Consider the following 19,740-nt stretch of genomic DNA (forward strand, 5'->3'; position numbering starts at 1 on the left):
GTGTTTTAGGTTAAGATATGTTTAAAAAAAAAGCACACGGTCATAACAATAAGCAGCTGTTTCATTCTAAAAGGGCACTAAACCAGCGTTTAGACGACTTTATTTTGTTTTCTGAATTTTTTTGCCACTACTGAAATGTCAGTTTCCTTCTAGCTGAAGTCTAAAGAAACGTGACAGGATAATAAAGATGACACATAAAAGTCTTTTATAGCGATTGTCAGTGTATTTTGTTGACGTTGCCGTTTATTTTTTCACTTAGTTATTTGTTTTTCCATTTAATATTTATATTTTCAGCAAACCAAAGAACCAATATTTTTACTTATTATTAATAAAAAAACACTGGAAGGAGAGAATAACATTTGTATTTTAAAGGAGAACCAGCTGCACTCTTTATAATAAAGTAACTAAATTAAAAAAGTAAATTAATTAAAGAATATCCAACAACAATAGAACTACTAAAACTAAAAAAAAAAAAAAAAAACTAAAATAAAACTACATAAAGTTTCTTTTAAAATGCATTAATCTTAATATCGGGATTCATTTGCGATGCTAAAATTATAACACACCTGGAAACGCTTCTCAAATTATTTCACATAATTGTTTTTATCTCGACTAAATGAGTATTTCACTAAATAAATCAAACTCTGCTCGACACTGAAAACTGAACTTTTGTAAATTCAATTTCTATATAATGTGACTTGTTTATAAAAGTAGGCTATTAAATGCACCTTTCAGATTCAGACTGGCTTACTTATCAGCTCCAGGCACATCATTCAGCATATCATGATATCTGTGTGGACACCCGCAAAACGTGTTGTTCTACGTTCACCTAAACGTGAATAACAAACCCACCCCAACCAGACTAGCGAGGGGAGCGTAAGCGTAAACGCGGACACCGAGAGCGCAATTTGCGGGCCTAAGCAAACAGGAAGGAAAGCCTTAAATCTTGAGGGCGTCTTCCAACTGTCAGGGGGCTCGGTGTGTCGTAACGGGACGAACGAGGACAGGGATAGACGTGAACGAGGCAGGAACGGGAGCCTGGCGCGGCGCCAGACTGAACTCGCTGACTCTCCTCGAGCTCCCCTGAAATTGAGGCCAGCGTAGCGGCGTGAAGCCAAACTAAGCGCTGCGAGGCCGGCGGAGGATTTCGCACATGACGTCCTAACGCGTCTCCCGCTCGAGTTTGGGGGCTGTCACGGGCGTGTTTATAAAGCGCGAGGACCAAATAAGGCACGAGAAGCCACTGGGGTGAGCAGAGCACAGGTTATGATATGTAGGAACAGACAGAGAGTCCTGTTCACCCAGATAAACGTCCCACTGGAAGTAAGGGACGCAAAAACAAAACCTATGGTGCCATCTAGCGCTCAAAGCTGCTGTTTGCAAAGCTGGACTAAATCGAGGCATCTTCACACGGATGAGTTAAGGCTGCTCTGTTCCTGCTCAATGTCGAGTTTAAAGATACAATGGCGCATAAAAGCCAGGCTAAACTATACGAGTTTCACAGTATGCCACCTCTTACCAGCACTAAAGGGTTTGTGCAAAGATACTTTAAGTCTAGATCAGCAGCTTCTGTCATCTTTGCGATGCAAATTTGACAGTAGAGGCTTCTTTACACAGCCAAGGCTACTCTATGCCTGCTTTCAATTCTGTGGAAAGATGCAACGCCGCCTCAAAGACAGACCGAAATACGCCTGCTCAGACCCAGTTAATATATCAAAATGTGTAAATGCCTTCACGTCGCATACGAGCAGCTCTTAATCCGTGTAAGTGTCACTTCTGTAGCTTCTCCGTATTGTTTGGCTGCTCGGTGCCTGCTCAAAATTCCGTGTAAAGACAGGCTAAATTATGCTGGTTCTGACCCACCTCTGCCCCTAGCATCAAATTACTGTATTAAGGTGTAATTGTGGCGCAAACGCCACTGCAGATGCACATTTGCGCCACCTTCGCAGTGTACACTTGCACAAGGCTGCTCTGTGCCTGCTTAATACGGTGTAGAGACACAATGCTGCATAAAAGCCAGACTAAATTATGCCTGCTCTGACCCACCTCAGCCCCAATCAAATCACTGTATAAAAGGTGCACTTGCCATGTAAATGCATTTATGCCACCTTTAAGCTGCATTAAACCGCTTGTGTAGAAACATATGCCTCTTTAGAAGCGTTTCTGTGCTTGCAAAATCAGTGCTGTGTTCATTAACAGCAAAAAGAGCAAACAAGGTAAAGAAACAAAACAGAATAAAACAGGTTTTTCCAAGAATTTTATTGAAATACCAAGATAAATTTCAGTCCCAGTCCCTTGTTGTTTCAAAAAGCGTGCTTTGGGTTTTAGCATTGACATCAAGCCTTCGTCCCAAAGCTCCTCCCACTCCCTTTAATTTCCTTTTTTTAAATTTTTTTTTTTTTTTTTGCTAAAACAGCAACATATTTCATCCGATCCAAAACCTATACAACAGGTCATTTGGCACATCCCAACCCCAGTTGTCTCGTCCTCATTTCAACGTATCGTAGCGGTTTCAAATCCAAACAAACGTCATTCGTATTCGTCGTTGAATTTGTGCATCATTTTCAGACCGTTTCTGCAGGTAACACAAAAGACCAAAAAGCAGATCATGATCAGTGTTGAAATTTTTTTAAATAAATTCATTGCGTTTCAACGTGGCAAATTTGCGATTGAGGATTATTTTCAGTTAAATCTTAAGAACAAATTGGAGTTTATTGAAATTTTTGCAATTCCGCTCCTTAAATTGAAACACTGAACCAAAAAAACAAAAAAAAAAAAAAAACCTTCAGGGCAAATTTGATTAATATTTGTCTTTTGAATATTTAACAGCAGTGCAAGTCCGCTGTAAACACTGGCCTTAACCCTTGTGTGTGTCTTCAACAGTCAGAAAGCATGCATACACAGACAGACAAGGCAAGTGTCTCCTTGCAACAAAACCCAGGTAAGAGTAACAGCAAGTAGCTGAGCAAAGTGCTGAATTTTAATATTTAAACATAAAAGAGTTCAGATATCAGAAGTACAACCGATGCTTCAACAGGACCCGACAGATGAGCAACTTGTGGTCGAGCGTCCACAGGTAACGTGAGGAGCACGTCAGAGGTTTGTAATGGATCCTCCGCGACGAGAGATGCCTCAGTGGAATTTAACAGTCATCTCGTAACGAAAACACTGTCAGAAATGGTCGACCCCCCACACACAAATACTCAGTATTCAAGCAAGCATTGAATTGCTAAAGGGTTCAGACAGTGAGCCAAGGTTGCGTTTCTACCGTTTTTGCGTCGTCTTCACCAACCAGCCCCTCAAGGCCGTTAAAGGGATACAATCGCCATTTTCTGGAAGAATACCGAGAAAGTTTGGCCGCGAACGTGATATGTTACCGTTACACTCGTAACTAGCAATACTGGGTTACTGTAGATACCCGAGGCACAATTTTACAAGATTCGCCCGCGTTTTTCGTACAACCGCAACTAATTCATGATTCGGGGTTGTGATAAAGCCATTTTTTTTCGGTTAAAAGCGTAAAATATTGTAAAAATGTGCCAACGCGAAAGCGCTCCCTCACTTCTGGAATGGTAAGTTCATCCGTATGGAGCTCTACCATTAATACTGATACCATCAAAGCCTCTAAACAGATGGTCATCTCCTTCCCATAGGCATCCGATTCATGTCCATTGCACGTGGTCTAGCGCATTGCACAAAATAAGGAGCCAAATAGTGCTATTTCAGACACTACAGCACTCTAAAAAAAGAAAACGGGGGAAAGGTGTACTGCATTAGGGATCTCTCAAAATCCAAGGCAGCTTTTGCATAAAATACTGACTGATTAAAGAAAGAAAGACCAAAGGGATGGGACGAGATGTTTAGCACTCTGAGGAGTGAGAAATCATAATCGGACTGATGTATCCCTATGGAAGACGAAAATAAATATAAAAGGAAATAAAATATATAGGACCTTCCATTTTAGTACATACAGAAAAAAATATCCATTACATTTTTTTTCTAGACCTTAAACTATGAGATTCCGGGAACGGGGTGTTGGTTATCCCCATTCGGAAAAGATCTCCAAAAAGAACAGTTTTTTCCTTTCACACTTTGAGATTTGCGAGATGGAAAGGAATCTGGCAACCAATCCCATAATGCATTAGGCTACACAGGTAATCATAGCCGAGTACGCCCCATGTCCAGAGTCCCACCAAAAAAAAAAAAAAATAAATTCATGGGTCTGCATTGTCCTCACTAGAGCACTTGGCCCACTATGGGGGGAAAAACAAACAAACAAAACAAAAAAAAAAAATCAGTTTCGTGGCATTTTACATTAGAGCAACTTATTTTTAGAGCAAGCCAAAAAAACAAAACAGTAATCCAGAGATTCTCTCTCTCAAAAGAGACAGAAAAATTGCAAAAAAAAAAAAAAAAAAAAAAAATCTTATTAGTGCCAGTTTTGCAGATGCTGTTGATCGTATTCTGCTATGAGTTTTTTTATATGTGCCAGTTTGTTGTGTAGGTATTCACAGCGGTTCTTCTCTTGGCTATAGTTTGGATTAGTCTGCGAGGACAAAACAGAATGTGATCAGTGTTTCAGGCTTGATATAATTTGGATGTTAAGTAGCAACAACAAAATACGTGGAAGAGACGGTCAGCTTACCTTTTTTATTTTGCGATACTCTTCAAGTATCTGATTGTGGATTGTCTGTGAAAAGAACAAACAGATCCTTAACAGTGAAGTTCCTGCTTGAACAGTATTTATACTTTATACTTCGTGCGATCAGATCCAATACATGCTGATATTTTTGCGATAACTTCAAATTGTGTTCAGCGATACAGGTTTAAGGAAAGCTTTAGGATAAATTTACCTTCTCAAATCATATCAAGCAGTGTCATGAGTAATGTTACACTTGGATAACGTTTGTTGAATGCCTTTAAACGCTGTAAAATGTGCTAAATGGTAATTGAAAGCACATTTTAAATTATACATATAACTCAAATTCTAAATAAAAGAAAGTTATTTCTGCTGGCTTCAGTTAAGCAAGAATTTTTACCCAAGATGTCCATTGGCCCCAATGACTATTACATATATACACACAATATATATATACACACACATCACACATGTATATCTCATTATATTATGCAGTTCCTATTAACTCCAGTTTGGGCATGATACAATATTATCCTATTTAAAGGGGTCATATGATGCGATTTCAAATGTTCCTTTCTCTTTGAAGTGTTACAAGCCGTTAGTGTTTTCGGTATTCAGCCAATCACAGCCCACTGGATCAAAAGCCCATTTTGCAAAGCAGGGTTTAGAGGTGGAACAAAAATGTACAGTATGTGGAAAATGCGTATTTTGCCCCTCAAAGTGCGTAAACATTGCATTTCACCAAGTACACAAAATAATGTTCTTTTTAGCATCATCATATGACCCCTTTAAAATCAACGTGATAAAAGATTAAGGTCAAAAGTCATCAAGTTACATTTCCTCATGTAATTATGAGGAAATAAATATTAACAAATACATATACATATATAAACATAAATACATATATAAACTACATATTTTGTCATGCACTTTGTTATATTGTAGTCCGTTACTGACTCCAGCTTTGTTTATAATGGTGTAAGACCATGTTGTTACTTCTTTCTAACAAGATCTGGCAACACCGTTTTACAGCTATAATATAAAAGGTGTCCGTTCTGTCAGCTGACCCTGAACTCTCCCACTGGCCCCAAGCCAGAGGACCATCCCTATTACAGAGCCCTATAAACCATTATAACTCTGCGTAGGAGAAATAAATGATCCTTGCGTCATTCTGCTCCAGTTATTTAACATTATTGCCTCTAATCAGTCAGTTGATAGTGTTGTTTATTTCATTACACTCCAAGACTAGATTGTTTTTCCTTCTCTTACCTCTCACATAGTAACGTTTTCCAATTCATCAAGATGAGAAAAAGACTAGGACTCGGGGCGAGTCAACTACACTTATTAATTTCTCATATTCCGGAGAAAGACAACTACTGGGACCAGACGGGGGCCAACAGCATATTAATAAAAAATAAGGAAGTTGTAATCATACGCATGGATTGAAGCACTGCATTTTCAGCGTGAAGATACCTTATACTTGTCTGTGCCTTGCTGGAGTTGTTTGAGCTCAGAGTCGAGTATAGTGAACTGTCGGGTGATGCCCTCTATCCGCGAGTGGAGGCCCCGGTACTCGCTGTACTCCGCGTTGAAGTCGTTTTTGTAAGTCTGACGTTGCTCTTGCGAGCTTATCACTGTGTACTTTCTATTGAGGAAACCAAGCGAAAATAACAATCACCATCATAAAAGTTTAATGTTATTTTCTTTCAGTTACGTAACGCACTTATTCCTAACAAACCTGACGCAAAAGGTAAAAGCGATGTGTGATGTGCAAAGAGGCGCTTACAATAAATAGTCTGCCGTCTCCGACGAAGATGCAGGAATACTGGAGCTGTTGCACGTTCCGTTCAGACCTGAAAAGGAATATAAGGTGAATTCAAGGACAGAGTTTGTTCCTGCAGACAAGGACAGTGACGTCAGTTCAGAATTATACCGGAGAGAAAAAAAACCTGCTAGAAACACGCTGAAGAGGTTTCTCGAAACTAAAACCGAAAAGTTGCTGGGTTGTTTTAACTAGTCAACCACACTGGCTGACTAGGTCAGCTGCTAAACTAATAATCCACTGGTTGGTAGGCTGTCTAAAATTACTACACAACCTAATTATCTGCCAACGGTTGGACTACCAGTGGTCCAAACGCCCAGGTCAGCTGTTGAACTAACAAATCACCTGGTTGGTGAGCTGCCTAAGTGACTATTGATCTAATGTGATCTCACAAACCAAGCGTGTCAACTGCTGGACTACTAGTCAAATAGTTGGAAGGTTGTCTGAATGCTTATTTAACGATTCTACCTCACTAACACAATAGTTAGTAGTCATACAAGTTGATAGAAGGTCAGACCATCGACTTGTTGCTTATGTGTCGTCATAAGTACAGATTTTGGTAACAGTACTGAACCAATCGTCCATTTCAAATGCTCTCGTGAGAGAGCTTATTGAAGAATGAGCAGCGATGATCATTGTAGCCAATCACAGTAACATCTACTGAGCATGTGAGCACTATGGACAATCAGCGTTGTTTTAGAAGCAGCTTAAGAGTGCTACTATTTGACTCATTGGCAGGGTGGGCTGTCCGTTGTTGGACTATTCAAGTAGTTGCTTGAATGATTAACAGCTAATGAATTTCCTAAATGTGACTAAATATTGGAGGGCTGCTTGAATAACTATTTAACTAAACTGGTTATTTACTTTTACATTTACTTGCTTACTAAAACTCTTCCATCGCAGATGCAATCTAGACAAAAGTTCATCCGTTCAACGCTGAGGTACTTTCTGACCTCATAACCCTTGACCTCATAAATGATTCAGAGAAACCGATCTGTACCTGGGCTCCTATCGCTCGTCGTGATGTCACAGGGTTTCCTCTGATCCAAGCCACGGTCTTCTTCAACCCTCCTCTCCTTCTTCATGTCCCGCTCTCTGTCCCTATCTTTCTCCTTGGACTTGTCTTTGTCCTTGTGTTTCTTGGACTTCTTCTTCGACTTGCCATGCAAGGAGGGTTGAGTGCTCTGGGTCTGAGACCCGTCCAGGCTGCTGTGGGCCGGGGACGTGGAGCTCAGGCCTTCCTCTTGCGTTGTGGAGCGAGGGGCGAACGACGGGGGCTGACTCAGTCTCTCCGCCACCGCCGCCTCCTGACTTTCACAGTCTCGGCCGTTGGAGTCGTTGCTGACGTCCGAAAGAGGGTCGAAGGGTCTGGGGATCTCCAAAGGAGGGAAGTGGGAGCTCGACGACGTCTCTGCTGATTGAGAACTAGAAGAGTCTTTCCCATTGGACGAGCTCAGTTTGCCATTGATGAGCCCCGTAGACTTGCTGGCTAGATGCGATATCCTGGGTTTCTTATTGGCCAGGGGATCGATGAACTCTGCAGGTCGTTTCTGTTGAATGCGAGCAATGATTTTTCATAAAACTGGGACGTTTAAACGGTCATATTAAAAAGCGATTAAATTACAGCATTTTATAGGCAGAGGAATTTAATCATATTTTGGTCAAAGATAAAGACTTCAGAATAACATGCACTAATGAAAATTGCACACTAAAATGATGTTACTACGGAAGAGTGGGCGGAGTGTTTTGATGAAAGATTAAGAAATGTCGAAGCAGAAAAGGATTAGCCCTCAAATATTTTCTCAACCTTAGCAGATCCATCATAACCACTTTTGATTGGTCTAAAAGTCTGACCTGAGAGGGCGAGCTGCTGGCTGGCTCTTTGTGCGGGCTGACCGGACTCTCCCCAGACACAGGGCCACTGCTCTGAGGCTTACACAGTTTTCTGCAGAGAACGAAAGACAGACATGAAACGGACAGAATTTTCATTTTTGGGTGAACTCCGTCTTGGAATTTGCATTATTGTATAAAAAGAAATAAACTGGCTTTAAGATTGTTCGATATAACAAAACGATACACACCGAAATGGGTCAAGCACAAATGCGTACAAATTTGTCAAGTGGTATAAATTACTATGGCTACCTTCAACTGTCTAATCACATTCTTCAAAATGTCATCTTTTCTGACTTCAGCAGAGAAAAGAAACTCGTATAGGTTTGGATCAATGTGGGTGATGACAGAACTTTGTTTTTGGCAGACTGACCAACTTTAAAGCCATCAAACATAAGCTTATAATGCTGTTTGAGGTTTGTATGTCAACAGGGGGCAGTATGACACGAGCCAATGCATCCCAATAGCAGGCCCCGCCTCGGTCGAGGGTAAACCGATGGGGGACTATGCCTGAGAGTAGGAGGCATGATTTGTCGTCGAACTGTGTGTGCCCATGCACGGCTGGACCTTGGACCCGTGCCACCCACACACATGGATCAGCATGTGCTGGAATAAGGTTGCATCACTACCCTCCCGAACGCACAGCCACGGCTCTTACGTGACAGCCTGGCGTCCGCGACCAGATGGGAAAGTGGGTGGGTGCGAGCGAGAGGGAGGGGGGTGTGCGGACGTAAAAGGCCCCGTCAGCTGATAAGCGGGTTTCAAAGTGCAAGCGTGTGGAGTGTGTTCCACCTGGGTGTTGGGTTCGTTTCTGGCAAATATTGCCATTTTGTTTTGAACGGATATCACAACACCATGTTCTCGCTAGTCTAGCTCACAGCACGGCCTCTCTAAATTTAGCTTGCAGGGGACAAGTCTTCCGCCGCCAGAGTTCATGGGAACCCAGGCTTTTCCATATAGAGCCAATGAAAAGAAGGGTGAACATACAACATTGGGCAAATATAGGTTCTTGGAAGTATCGTGACCAACTGGTAGATATACCAGCATTAAACTGCTTAAATTTTGTTAAGCAAAACACTACTAAAAGAAAGGGGACGAACAGTCAAATTACATTTTTTGAAAATTAATATTCCATAGAAGCGTGTATACTGGTGTATAACATACCATACCTTTAGAACACAAAATTGGTGCAATTCACTTTTATTTGATAAAACTAATATGGAAATATTTGATTTAAAATGTGCTATAATTTCATTCACACACACACACACGCATATATACATCTCTCTCAAGATAATTTAACATTTCATTGTAAGAGGCTTAAACTTAATACATAATGTACAGCAGTGGTCTCGAACTCAATTCCTGGAGGGCCTAAATCGTGCAGAGCTGTGGCCCTCCAGGAATTGAGTTTGAGACCAGTGATGTACATATATAAATACATTTGGAGTTGGAGCCAAAAATAACAAAAACAATTACATTAGGGGTGGGATTTAAAACAATTTTTCTATTTTTTGTTAATAAGTCGATACAAAGGGAAAAAAAAAACAAATTGGGGTAGAAATCCAAAAAAATAAAAATTTTAAAAATATAGAAATCCAGTCAGGTATAGGAGTCAAAATAAAATAATCACTTAATTAAAACTTAGCAGTTACAGAAATTGAAAAATAAAAAGTATTCATACCCAAGTAGTGGTACTCAAAATAAATTGCAAATAATTTTAAAATCACTGAAAACAAAATGTATAAATTACATTTTTAGATAATTAAAAATTATACATTCTAATTCTGAACTTAATTATACAAGTTCAACAATAATAAATAATAATAATAATAATAATAATAATAATAATAATAATAATAATAATAACTCCAAAAATAGAAGAATAAACTGAATGTAAATGTGAAGCTTACCGTACAAGAATTCTCTTCTTTAGAATCTGCTGGTCCACCTCAGTGTAACCAGGCCAGTCCTTCTGAACTTCCTTAAACAAACAATCCTTCAATGTGAAGGTGTTGTCCTTACTATTCAGGTTAGCCACCTACACCCGACCAGAAAAACACAGCAAAATAAAACAAGAGGCTTAAGTCATAGGCTTTCTAAAAATAAAAGAACAAGCGTTGCCTTTCAACACCAGTGCAGAAAAACAAACAACACGACAACGGCGTGCTGACAGCCTGTGTGTTACATGCTCCGGCTTTACTGAGGCCTGAGCTTGTTTGTGTACGGAATGACAAATGTGTCTAGGCTGAGCTATTATGTCTAAGTAGAGTTCAAAAACATGACTTCGAATGGGTCAGACAAACTAAATGAGTCATAAACCAAAACCATAACTTAGCTTCTTTGTTTCTCTGGCTATGCTCATAACAGGATACTCGCGCTGTATGTATATCGCGTGTGCATCTGTTATAACGGTATTATTAGCGCTGCTTCTGTACCTGTTGCAGGAGGCTGTCCAGCGTCTCCTTGTCCTGAGGAGACAGGCCGTCCTTGGTGAGCCGCACCAGGAGTTCGGCTTTGCGGTAGGGTTTGAGGGCCAGTAAATGCACCAGCCGTTCCCTCAGCGGCCGAGGCGGGCTCTTCTTCTGACTGCTAGAGATGATGACCGGCCGTGAAGTCCGCCGCGAAGGTGCCACATCCGAAACACCCATTATCGGTTTCCGGATTTGTACACGTTTACCTGGAGAAAAAAAAACAAAAATAATAATAATAATAATAAAAAAAAAAAAAAAAAAAAAAAAAAATAATATATATATATATATATATATATATATATATATATATATATATATATATATATATATATATATATATATATATATATATATATTTTTTTTTTTTATTATTATTTTATTATTTTTTTTATATATATATATATATATAAATAAAAAAAAATAAAATAAAATAGTGTGCAATATATATATATATAATATATATATATTGTATATATATATATAAAATAAAATAGTATGTAATATATATATATATATATATATATAAAATAAAATGGTGTGTAATATATATAATTTTTTAATTATTATTGATGCAAAATAAAATGTCTACATTTAACACTAATTATAAAGTTATTTCAAATGTATACAATTATAAATAGTATTAAATTACTCAATATATATACATTATATTACAATATTACTCAGTTTTAAAAGGAAAAACACTTATTTGGGCCACTTTTTGTTCTGCACAGCCCCTGTGGTGATCAGCGGGAAGGTATTCAGCCCATCTATTTAGCTCACTAAACGTCTTTGTAAAAATGCTAGTGTTTGGTAAGGACGGAGTTCTCTGTACACTATCAGCGAGCACCGGAAACAGACAGCTTCATGAATTATGTAGCCCGCTGCAGCTCCAGACATGTGCTCTAATCGCCCCCTTGCACCCGTCTATGCGCACTACGGTGTAAACAGATCAGATTTTGACCAGATGACGGCCAAAGCGAGCTTCTTCCGCTCAAACCTACCCACGTATCTCCCGCCGGGCTTGATGACGATGGCTCCGCGGCTGCGGGTTTCCTCCTCGGCCTGAGCCATGCTTTGCCTGGCTTTCTGGTAGGAGTCGTCCGTGGCGCACACCGTGATTTTGTCCTGGATCCCTCCCAGGCAGTCCAGCTGTATGCTCCCTTCACTGGATAGAGACCAAGGCTGTCAGACACTCCCAATGAAACAGACTACACCACCTTCAACAGTTATCCGCTTTCAAATGCCGCGGTTCATTTACAGCCCAGGTGGTGGGACGGGCGTCCTCTAGGAGTTCAGCACCTCTAGAGACGTTTCTTAGTGTTTTTCCCACCATGCCTGTGCAAAACGACTGCAATCCGCAACACGGACAAGTCGGTTTTCTGAACTAGTCGAACAGGAAGCCCACCAGTCGTGTTTCTTGGAGCTAAATAACTACGTGTTATTAAAAAAAGAATAAAAAAACCCCCACAAAAAAATCACAGGACCGGCATAATAGCCTTGTTGTCTTCCAACAATCTGAATTCTGACAGTAATTGTCCTGAAATGCTTTGTGGAAGCTGGTGAGTTTGTAGTGGCGGCGCTGGAGACAAATCGTCTTCGTAAGGATGACTGGAATAGAATGTGTAATTTACTGACGTCTAACAAATGAAGAAAACCTTGATTACATAAAAATATTTAGGGTGCGCTGATCAGTAAAAATCTAACAAAACAAAAACAAACAGAGCACTAATGGATCATTAGTAACAAACATGTGTGTGCTTTTATATATTTACCTTTGGTTTGTAAGGTCAACTAATGATACCTACAAATTTAAATTATTTTTGTATTTTTAACTTAAAAAAATGCTTTCAAAAATATAAATTGTGCATTAAAAAATGTGTTTTAAATTAATACAATTTTAATTTTAAATAAAAACAAAATTCATGTTAGGAAACAAATACTTTAGGATGCATAAAACGTTTCTAATGTTTCAAAATATTTATATCTAAAATAAAATGTTCTTTTAAGCTCTCTATTCAAACAGTCCTGCGGAAAAAAATAATAAAAAAAAAAATGCAAATGAGCTTTCATATATGATATGACCATATTGTGATATATAGCGTTACTTTGAACTAAAATGACTTCTAGTATAGTGATCAGATTTGGGTCATATCGGCCAGCCCTAATGCGCTGTGTCTTTGTTTGTCCTGAAGCTTGCGGGCAGTCAAATGCACTTGCATCTACTTTTATGATATGAAATTGACGTAAACGGTCAGTTGCATTAACATCGGATGTGTAGAAATAGATCTGTGCATCAGAGTGAAAGCAGTCTATTAAAGCGACCAGAGTCTTCCATCTCATCAGTAACAATCAAACGGCAATGATGCCGATAAAGGAAAATCCCAGAACTATGATTGTCTGTAAGCTTTCGATACTTAGCACTACCAGATACTGAAAGTGCTTTTTCGTTGTCACTTGTAATGGCCTTTTCCCCCCTTCATTTCTTTAAATTCAAATAAATAAATAAGTGCGATCATCTTCCTCCAAGCCGAGCACTTAACCCCAGACGGCCCCTGCTGTAATAAGTGTACTCTCATTAGGTGCAAGAGTCAGCTAAATGACAAATTGGCGAATTACGAAGCGCAACAGACTGAAGAAAAAGTCGGCCTAACTATGCGAGAAAGCCAGTGAAACGTTAACGCAGATCTGCAACAAAAGGCCAATTCACCAGAAACACGTCACGTTTTCTAGCTTCGACGCCATAAGACGGTGTCTTTCATCTCACTGCAGTATTGAGGTTCATGAGGAAACACTGAACTTCCGCCGACCCTTCGCTCATCTCGCAAACATTCGAAGACATTAACGCCGAGCCTGCATTTGGATTTCTTCGCTTCTTCCTCATTTGGTTGGACAATTGGCCAAATTCAATTTATTCTCTCTGTTCTGGTGTTCGTCCAGTAGTGGGAACGGAGAAAGGAACAGATGGCGCTCGTAACGATGCCACGGACGCAATCACAAAGACTTTTTAACACTCCGACGTCGGATCGACTGTTTTCATGGCAATATCTCCTTCGCAAATACAAACACGCTCGTGCAGAAGTCGTTACAGTAGCTTGAGACGGTCGTCAGTCTGTCTAAAGGCATCATGCGCTTTCATTTTTTCCTTCTTACCTTGTAATATACTGCTGAATGCAGTCGAAGCTGCCCTGGGGATTGTCCTTCCCCACATTGGACAGGTAGAACGTAAACGTTCGCAGCTCATTTGGATTCTCTGACTGCGGTATTGAGATTTTCTGTTGACACAGAATAGAAGAACAGCCAAAATAAGCACCGAGACAGACAAGAGAGGACCGTCTGTTAAAAACAGCTCCTTAGCACAGGCTTACACAACATTTACCTGCATTTTTAAGAAGAAATAAAAAAAATTAAAAATACAAATTGAATACAAAAAGCAAAAATTAGAAATAAAATTGGGTGTATATATATATATATATATATATATATATATATATATATATATATATATATATATATATATATATATATATATATATAAACAACACACAGAAAATATTTACTAAATTAAGTAATTCCAGTTGATATTGTACTATTAGAATTTCAAAATATTAACAATGAATTAAAACAAATCTCCTAAAAAGTAACAACTTTTCTAAACTGGTTAGAGATGGCGGTCGATGGCACGTCATCCGTGAGCCTCACTTCAGTCAGATGAGTTTTTCTACACCGACCAAACTACAAATGCATCGCGTTTTAAAAGAGCTGCACTTCACCACTTAAGACAAGAGCGTCCTGTGGCCCTCAGGGGCCTTCTGTAATCTCCTTAATGTGCAGCCGTCCGGCTCCTGCAGCAGGTACACCGGTGTTTCAGCAGCACACCTGAGAAGGCAGCAAACAAACGCCGCTCAGGCTCGCCGACATGAGCCAGATTACAGCCATCAACAGCAGCTGTCACGCGCACACACACACACACACACACACACACACACACACAGAGAGTGCTGCAAGCACTGCAATCATTTACAGCACTTTCCTGAGACTCGCAACTCTGTCAGCCTTGTTAAATAAATGAAAAAATAAAATATTCACTGCATCCCAAGCAGCAACAAGAGAAGTGTGAACTCGTATAGATGTGTGAGCTCCTGAACTCTACACATTATGCAAGCAGCAGCAAATCTCCTTAAACTCCTACACTGATAAAACATACCTTTAACTATTACAGTGATGACTGAGGATATACTCATTTTAAAGTGCATTACATAATTACACGCAATTGCTCCATTACGTCACTCATTTTACATTTACATAATTCTGACTTTTTCCTCAAGCATGATTGTGATTTATTTAAAAATGACATGTCAAATTAAAACAAACATTACCAAATTGTCATGCTCCGTTCTCAATTTATTGATAATTTACACTACTACTACAACAAAGTATAACATACTATAACCGACATTAAAGAGTGACAAATTATAATAAATAAAACTTAAATGCTATGTTTATCAATGATATAATTACACAAGATGTCATCGAGTGTCATCCATATTTGATAACTTACATTATACATAATTTAAACTGTATATGATCACAAATGCGTAACGATCACAATGACAACAATCTCTCATACATACATACAGTGTATACACACACACACACACACACACACACACACACAGGTGAAGCTCTGGAGGATCCTGCAGCGGGACAGACAGTCTGACGTCTGGCTCTATTTACCCAAGGCTCCTCACACGTGTGTGGCCTGCAGGTGGCCAACTATAAATAACAGGCCGTGTCCGAGGCTCAGCGCTTCACTGGGGCTGGCTCAGGCCCCGCTCCGCCACGCACAACCATGATTTAGATTACCATTTACGCCCTTTATTTGGTTGTGTTTTAATGTCATAGCAAAAAAAACAACAACAAAAAAAACCCAATTCATTATTTCTTTGCTCAGAAAGCATGATGGAGCCCCTAACTTCAGTTTTGAGATGTCTGCACTGAGTGAAGAGAAAAAAACCCACAGAAGAGAGGAAACGCTCTCGAAGGAAGAGCTTGCGTCAAAGCCCCAAAAAAAACATGACGCACTTTAGTGCGAGGAACAGTCAGAGCTAGTAACTTCAGCATGGAGTGGATTACAGAGACTACAACTACTGCCTCAATCCACTGGGGGAAGAAGAAAAAAAACTGATGATTTGAGAGAATAGACAAAAATCTTAAAACTTAATTCCCAGGCTATTCTCACCCTATGCAGATAAGCTTTAAAAAAAAAAATGCATTACAAATTTATTTAAAAAATTTTGTTCACCAATTTTGTTGTTTGTATTTGATACAAAATGTAGTAAAAACAGTAATATTGCTAAATGTATTACAATTGTCTTTACACTCAGAAAATACATTATAGATTTATACATTAAACAAATGGTTTAAGTTTTTAAATAATTTTTAAATTTTTCGAAGGCAAGTATTTTTTGCTTTTATTTTAAACTGTTTTAAATCAATCTCTTTTTGCTTTAAATTAAATTTTTTTAAATTTCTTTTATTGTTATTTAAATCTTGTAATTATTTTATTTCCTCTCTTGTAAAGCACTTTGAATTACCATTGTGTATGAAATGTGCTATATAAATAAACTTGCCTTGCCTATACTCAAGTCTCATGTTCACAGATGCTGCAATTATTATTTTTTTAAAAGCAGTAAAGAGAGTAATATTTAGGTTCAGTAGATTTATTAAATTTACACTGCTGCTCAAAAATATGGGGTAAGTATTTTAATACTCAAAGGCTGTATTTATTTAATTAACAAAAAGCTTTTAAATCAGCAATATCGTTAAACTGTTGCAAATTAAATGCATGCATTTTATTTTAATACATTTTAAAATAATTTAAATTTGTGATATTTTCAGCATCATTACCTCAGCCTTTCAAGTTACGCGATCCTTCAGAAATCACTCTGCTGATAAAAGTAGCAACTTCTAAACAGTGCTGCTTAAAAAAAAAAAGGAGGTACAACCTTGTTTCATCTCCAGAGCAAGAGTGTGACTTCACTGGAGTCTTCTCTGGTCCTCCCTTCCTCATTCAGACAGACCAGGCCGTCCACGTAACGTTCACAGATGCACCTGCCCTTTGGACAAAGGTCAAACGTTGCATCTGTGCAAATTTCAAGCCAGCCGATTGGTTACCAATGCTGACGGGCCCGCAGGACAAACGTGCGTAGAGCCCATCGTCTCTGCACACGTTCTGTTTAGCTGCAGCCAAACGAGCATTATGGTTTCTGTCCGTCCGCTCACAATATGCCACAAACGCTCCGATAGAGCAACGGAGAAAACCAGCTTTAGTCACTTTAGACAAACGGTTTTATCTCGAGTGACGCAGCGGAGCGGTTTCTGATGAGTCAGAGCAAATACACTGCCATCCTACCCATCAAGCTCTTCCAAAGACGCTTTGGTTGAAGATAGCGGTCGACCGACAAGGCTGGTGCTGATCGCTTCAGGCCCATTTAACCATTTACTTTAATATTCAAGAAACCTGAAATAATCTGAAAATGGATTCAAATATAAAATTTATTTTACACATTTAATATTAAATAAAAATTAAAACAAGCAAGCAACCACGTGTCTCCAGCTAGCATTTAAGATTTATTGGCGGATGCCGATATTTGAAAAATGCTAAACGACAGTCGAGATCTTGGGCTTGGTGATATATCTCTCTTGACCACTAGTTCAAAGAACTCAGAGGAATCTCAGACAGCTGAGGATAAGAAACAGTGGAGTAGTATGATGATGCAGGAATCATTTAGTACTACAGTTTATGTATTGAAGCTCAGTGCAGCTATTGGCTGATCACATTTATAGCCGACACTGAATTATTTTACTGTCCTGAACAATAACTGATATGGCAATTATTATTTTTTTATTGTGTAAAATTATGATAGTTTACTAAATATACATCAAATTGATCTTTTAAATAATTTAGTTATAATGTACTGCTAGTACCACTCATGCAATTAATATTTTTAACGGTGCCTTTTTTTAATAACTATGCAAATCAGCTGGGAAACACCAACGTTATGGACAATAGATAAATTTATGATAGTCAATAATCGATAAGGCAAATATTACATATACAAATATTCCTATATCTACTATAAAGTTGCAAAACTGTTTAACTTTTACAGTTACAATCATCTTCAAAATATTAGTAGTAGTATATCATCTGAACTGACACTACTGATATATTATGCTAAATAAACGAAATAAAACTAAATTATTCTTCTTACAGCATCAGCTGATAAACAATGCATAATTAAATACATTATTATTAAATAGTATTGTATAATTGTTATTGTAATAATAATAATAATAATAATAATAATAATAATAATAGCTGACAACCAATACTTTACCAATATTTTATATTAAACAATTGCAAATTCAAAAAAAAAAAAAAAAAAAAAAATACAAATTCAAATTGTTATGGTTAGTATAGAACTAATATATATTATAGCTAATAGTATAGAACTAAAATGGTTGGGAAAAAAAAAAAAAAAAAAAAATTACCATCAATTACCATTTTAAGCTGAAACATGAAAAGAACCGCTTCACTAGTATTTGTCAGAACTTTTCCCAGGTGGGTATCTGCCCAATGTCTGTTCTACCAAAAAAAAAACAAAAGCCGTTTTGAAAGACATGAGGTGAGTGAATGAAAGATGTGTCGCTTTACTTGCTAAAACGGTGGTTTTATTTGGACGCTTGTAACAATTGCAGTCGTGTTTCTGCATGTTTACATAAGATGCAGGAGAAGAAGTAGTTTAAATGGCTCCGAGGCAGACAGACCACATTCTTCAACATGAGATGCAGATAACAGCAACATGAACATTTACTGGGCTGTTCACTCGAGTCTGAGGTGAGCTCGAGCGCATCGAAAACCAAAACAAGAAAAAAAAAAAAAAGAGCAGCCTGTGGGTTCTGATCTCAACAGGAGGAGGAAATGCCCGACGCCAGCATGCGTTCACAGCTACAGACTACAACCTTAAGACACTTTCTGTCTTCTACGGCCAAGAAAATGAGAAAAGCACACTGCGGATCCATACTGAAGGCCGCCCGTGACTCGTTGCTAATTTTGCAACACTGAGCAGAGGATATTGTGGTAACTGCGATGGATGACTGTAGCAGGAAGTCATCTGAAGTCATCAGTGCCTTCTCAGTACGTACACGAGCAGGACGCTTTACAAGAACCGGGGAGAGTCCCGGGTTCACGCAAGGCCTGCGGCTCCATGACGGGACATAAATGTTTCAAGTGGTTCACAGTTGCAAAACAATTTGTTTAAATATAAAGTTGCATACTCACCCCTTGGTTTCCTGTGAATCCTATTAGTGGTTTAGCAGTCAGGCCCTGCGCACAAAAAAAAAAATCATCATCAGAAACCAAAACATTCACATCCAAACTTACTTCAGTATATCCACTTTAAAAATATTTTTTTATATGAATAATGTAATTGCAAAATTTATACACCATTAAAGTATCATGGTTTTACTCAGAACATTAATGTAAAATACTATATAACGTAATTACATTAATGGTTTACTAAGTAATACAAATATATGTTCTACTTGAGTCATTAAAATATTACAGTTTATTAAATCAATTTAAAATTATTTTACATAACTTAAGAATTGACATACAGTAACTACATTATGTAAAAATTTTTTTAGAAGCAATGCAATTACTACATGCTCGTTTTTTTATATTAAAATGAAAGTTACCGCACCTCGATACTAGTTAGAAAACGGGAATATTTTATCATTAAAACACTATTAATTGAATAAAAATGTAAGCATTTAAATACTAAACGCAATTAAAATGGCAGGATCTTTAAATGACATTGATTTTTATTTACTGTTGCTCTTTTCTATTAAATTTT

General features: G+C 38.3%; 2 protein-coding genes across 6 annotated transcripts in view; both read right to left on the reverse strand.

The window, feature by feature from the left end:
• LOC122327734 (CUGBP Elav-like family member 5) overlaps nucleotides 1-19,740 on the reverse strand; it is a 1,183,696-nt gene that overhangs the window by 562,351 nt on the left and 601,605 nt on the right. The window lies entirely within an intron of this gene.
• The window catches only part of ell (elongation factor RNA polymerase II), a 29,350-nt gene continuing 11,854 nt past the window's right edge, over nucleotides 2,245-19,740 (reverse strand). The window contains exons 2-12 of one of the 3 annotated variants that reach the window (XM_043223274.1): nucleotides 19,167-19,211; nucleotides 13,976-14,097; nucleotides 11,827-11,990; nucleotides 10,790-11,031; nucleotides 10,265-10,392; nucleotides 8,316-8,406; nucleotides 7,462-8,011; nucleotides 6,426-6,492; nucleotides 6,113-6,284; nucleotides 4,646-4,690; nucleotides 2,245-2,575 (exon numbers count right to left, since the gene is read on the reverse strand). In XM_043223274.1, coding sequence (XP_043079209.1) covers nucleotides 2,513-2,575; nucleotides 4,646-4,690; nucleotides 6,113-6,284; nucleotides 6,426-6,492; nucleotides 7,462-8,011; nucleotides 8,316-8,406; nucleotides 10,265-10,392; nucleotides 10,790-11,031; nucleotides 11,827-11,990; nucleotides 13,976-14,097; nucleotides 19,167-19,211 — 1,689 coding nt within the window. In that variant the 3' untranslated portion in view covers nucleotides 2,245-2,512. Of the gene's footprint in view, nucleotides 4,547-4,645; nucleotides 4,691-6,112; nucleotides 6,285-6,425; nucleotides 6,493-7,461; nucleotides 8,012-8,315; nucleotides 8,407-10,264; nucleotides 10,393-10,789; nucleotides 11,032-11,826; nucleotides 11,991-13,975; nucleotides 14,098-19,166; nucleotides 19,212-19,740 lie in introns of all 3 variants that reach the window. The other 2 variants (XM_043223273.1, XM_043223275.1) reach the window with 2 other exon arrangements.

This window comes from Puntigrus tetrazona, chromosome 22, assembly GCF_018831695.1.
Source record: "Puntigrus tetrazona isolate hp1 chromosome 22, ASM1883169v1, whole genome shotgun sequence".
Taxonomy (NCBI): Eukaryota; Metazoa; Chordata; class Actinopteri; order Cypriniformes; family Cyprinidae; genus Puntigrus; species Puntigrus tetrazona.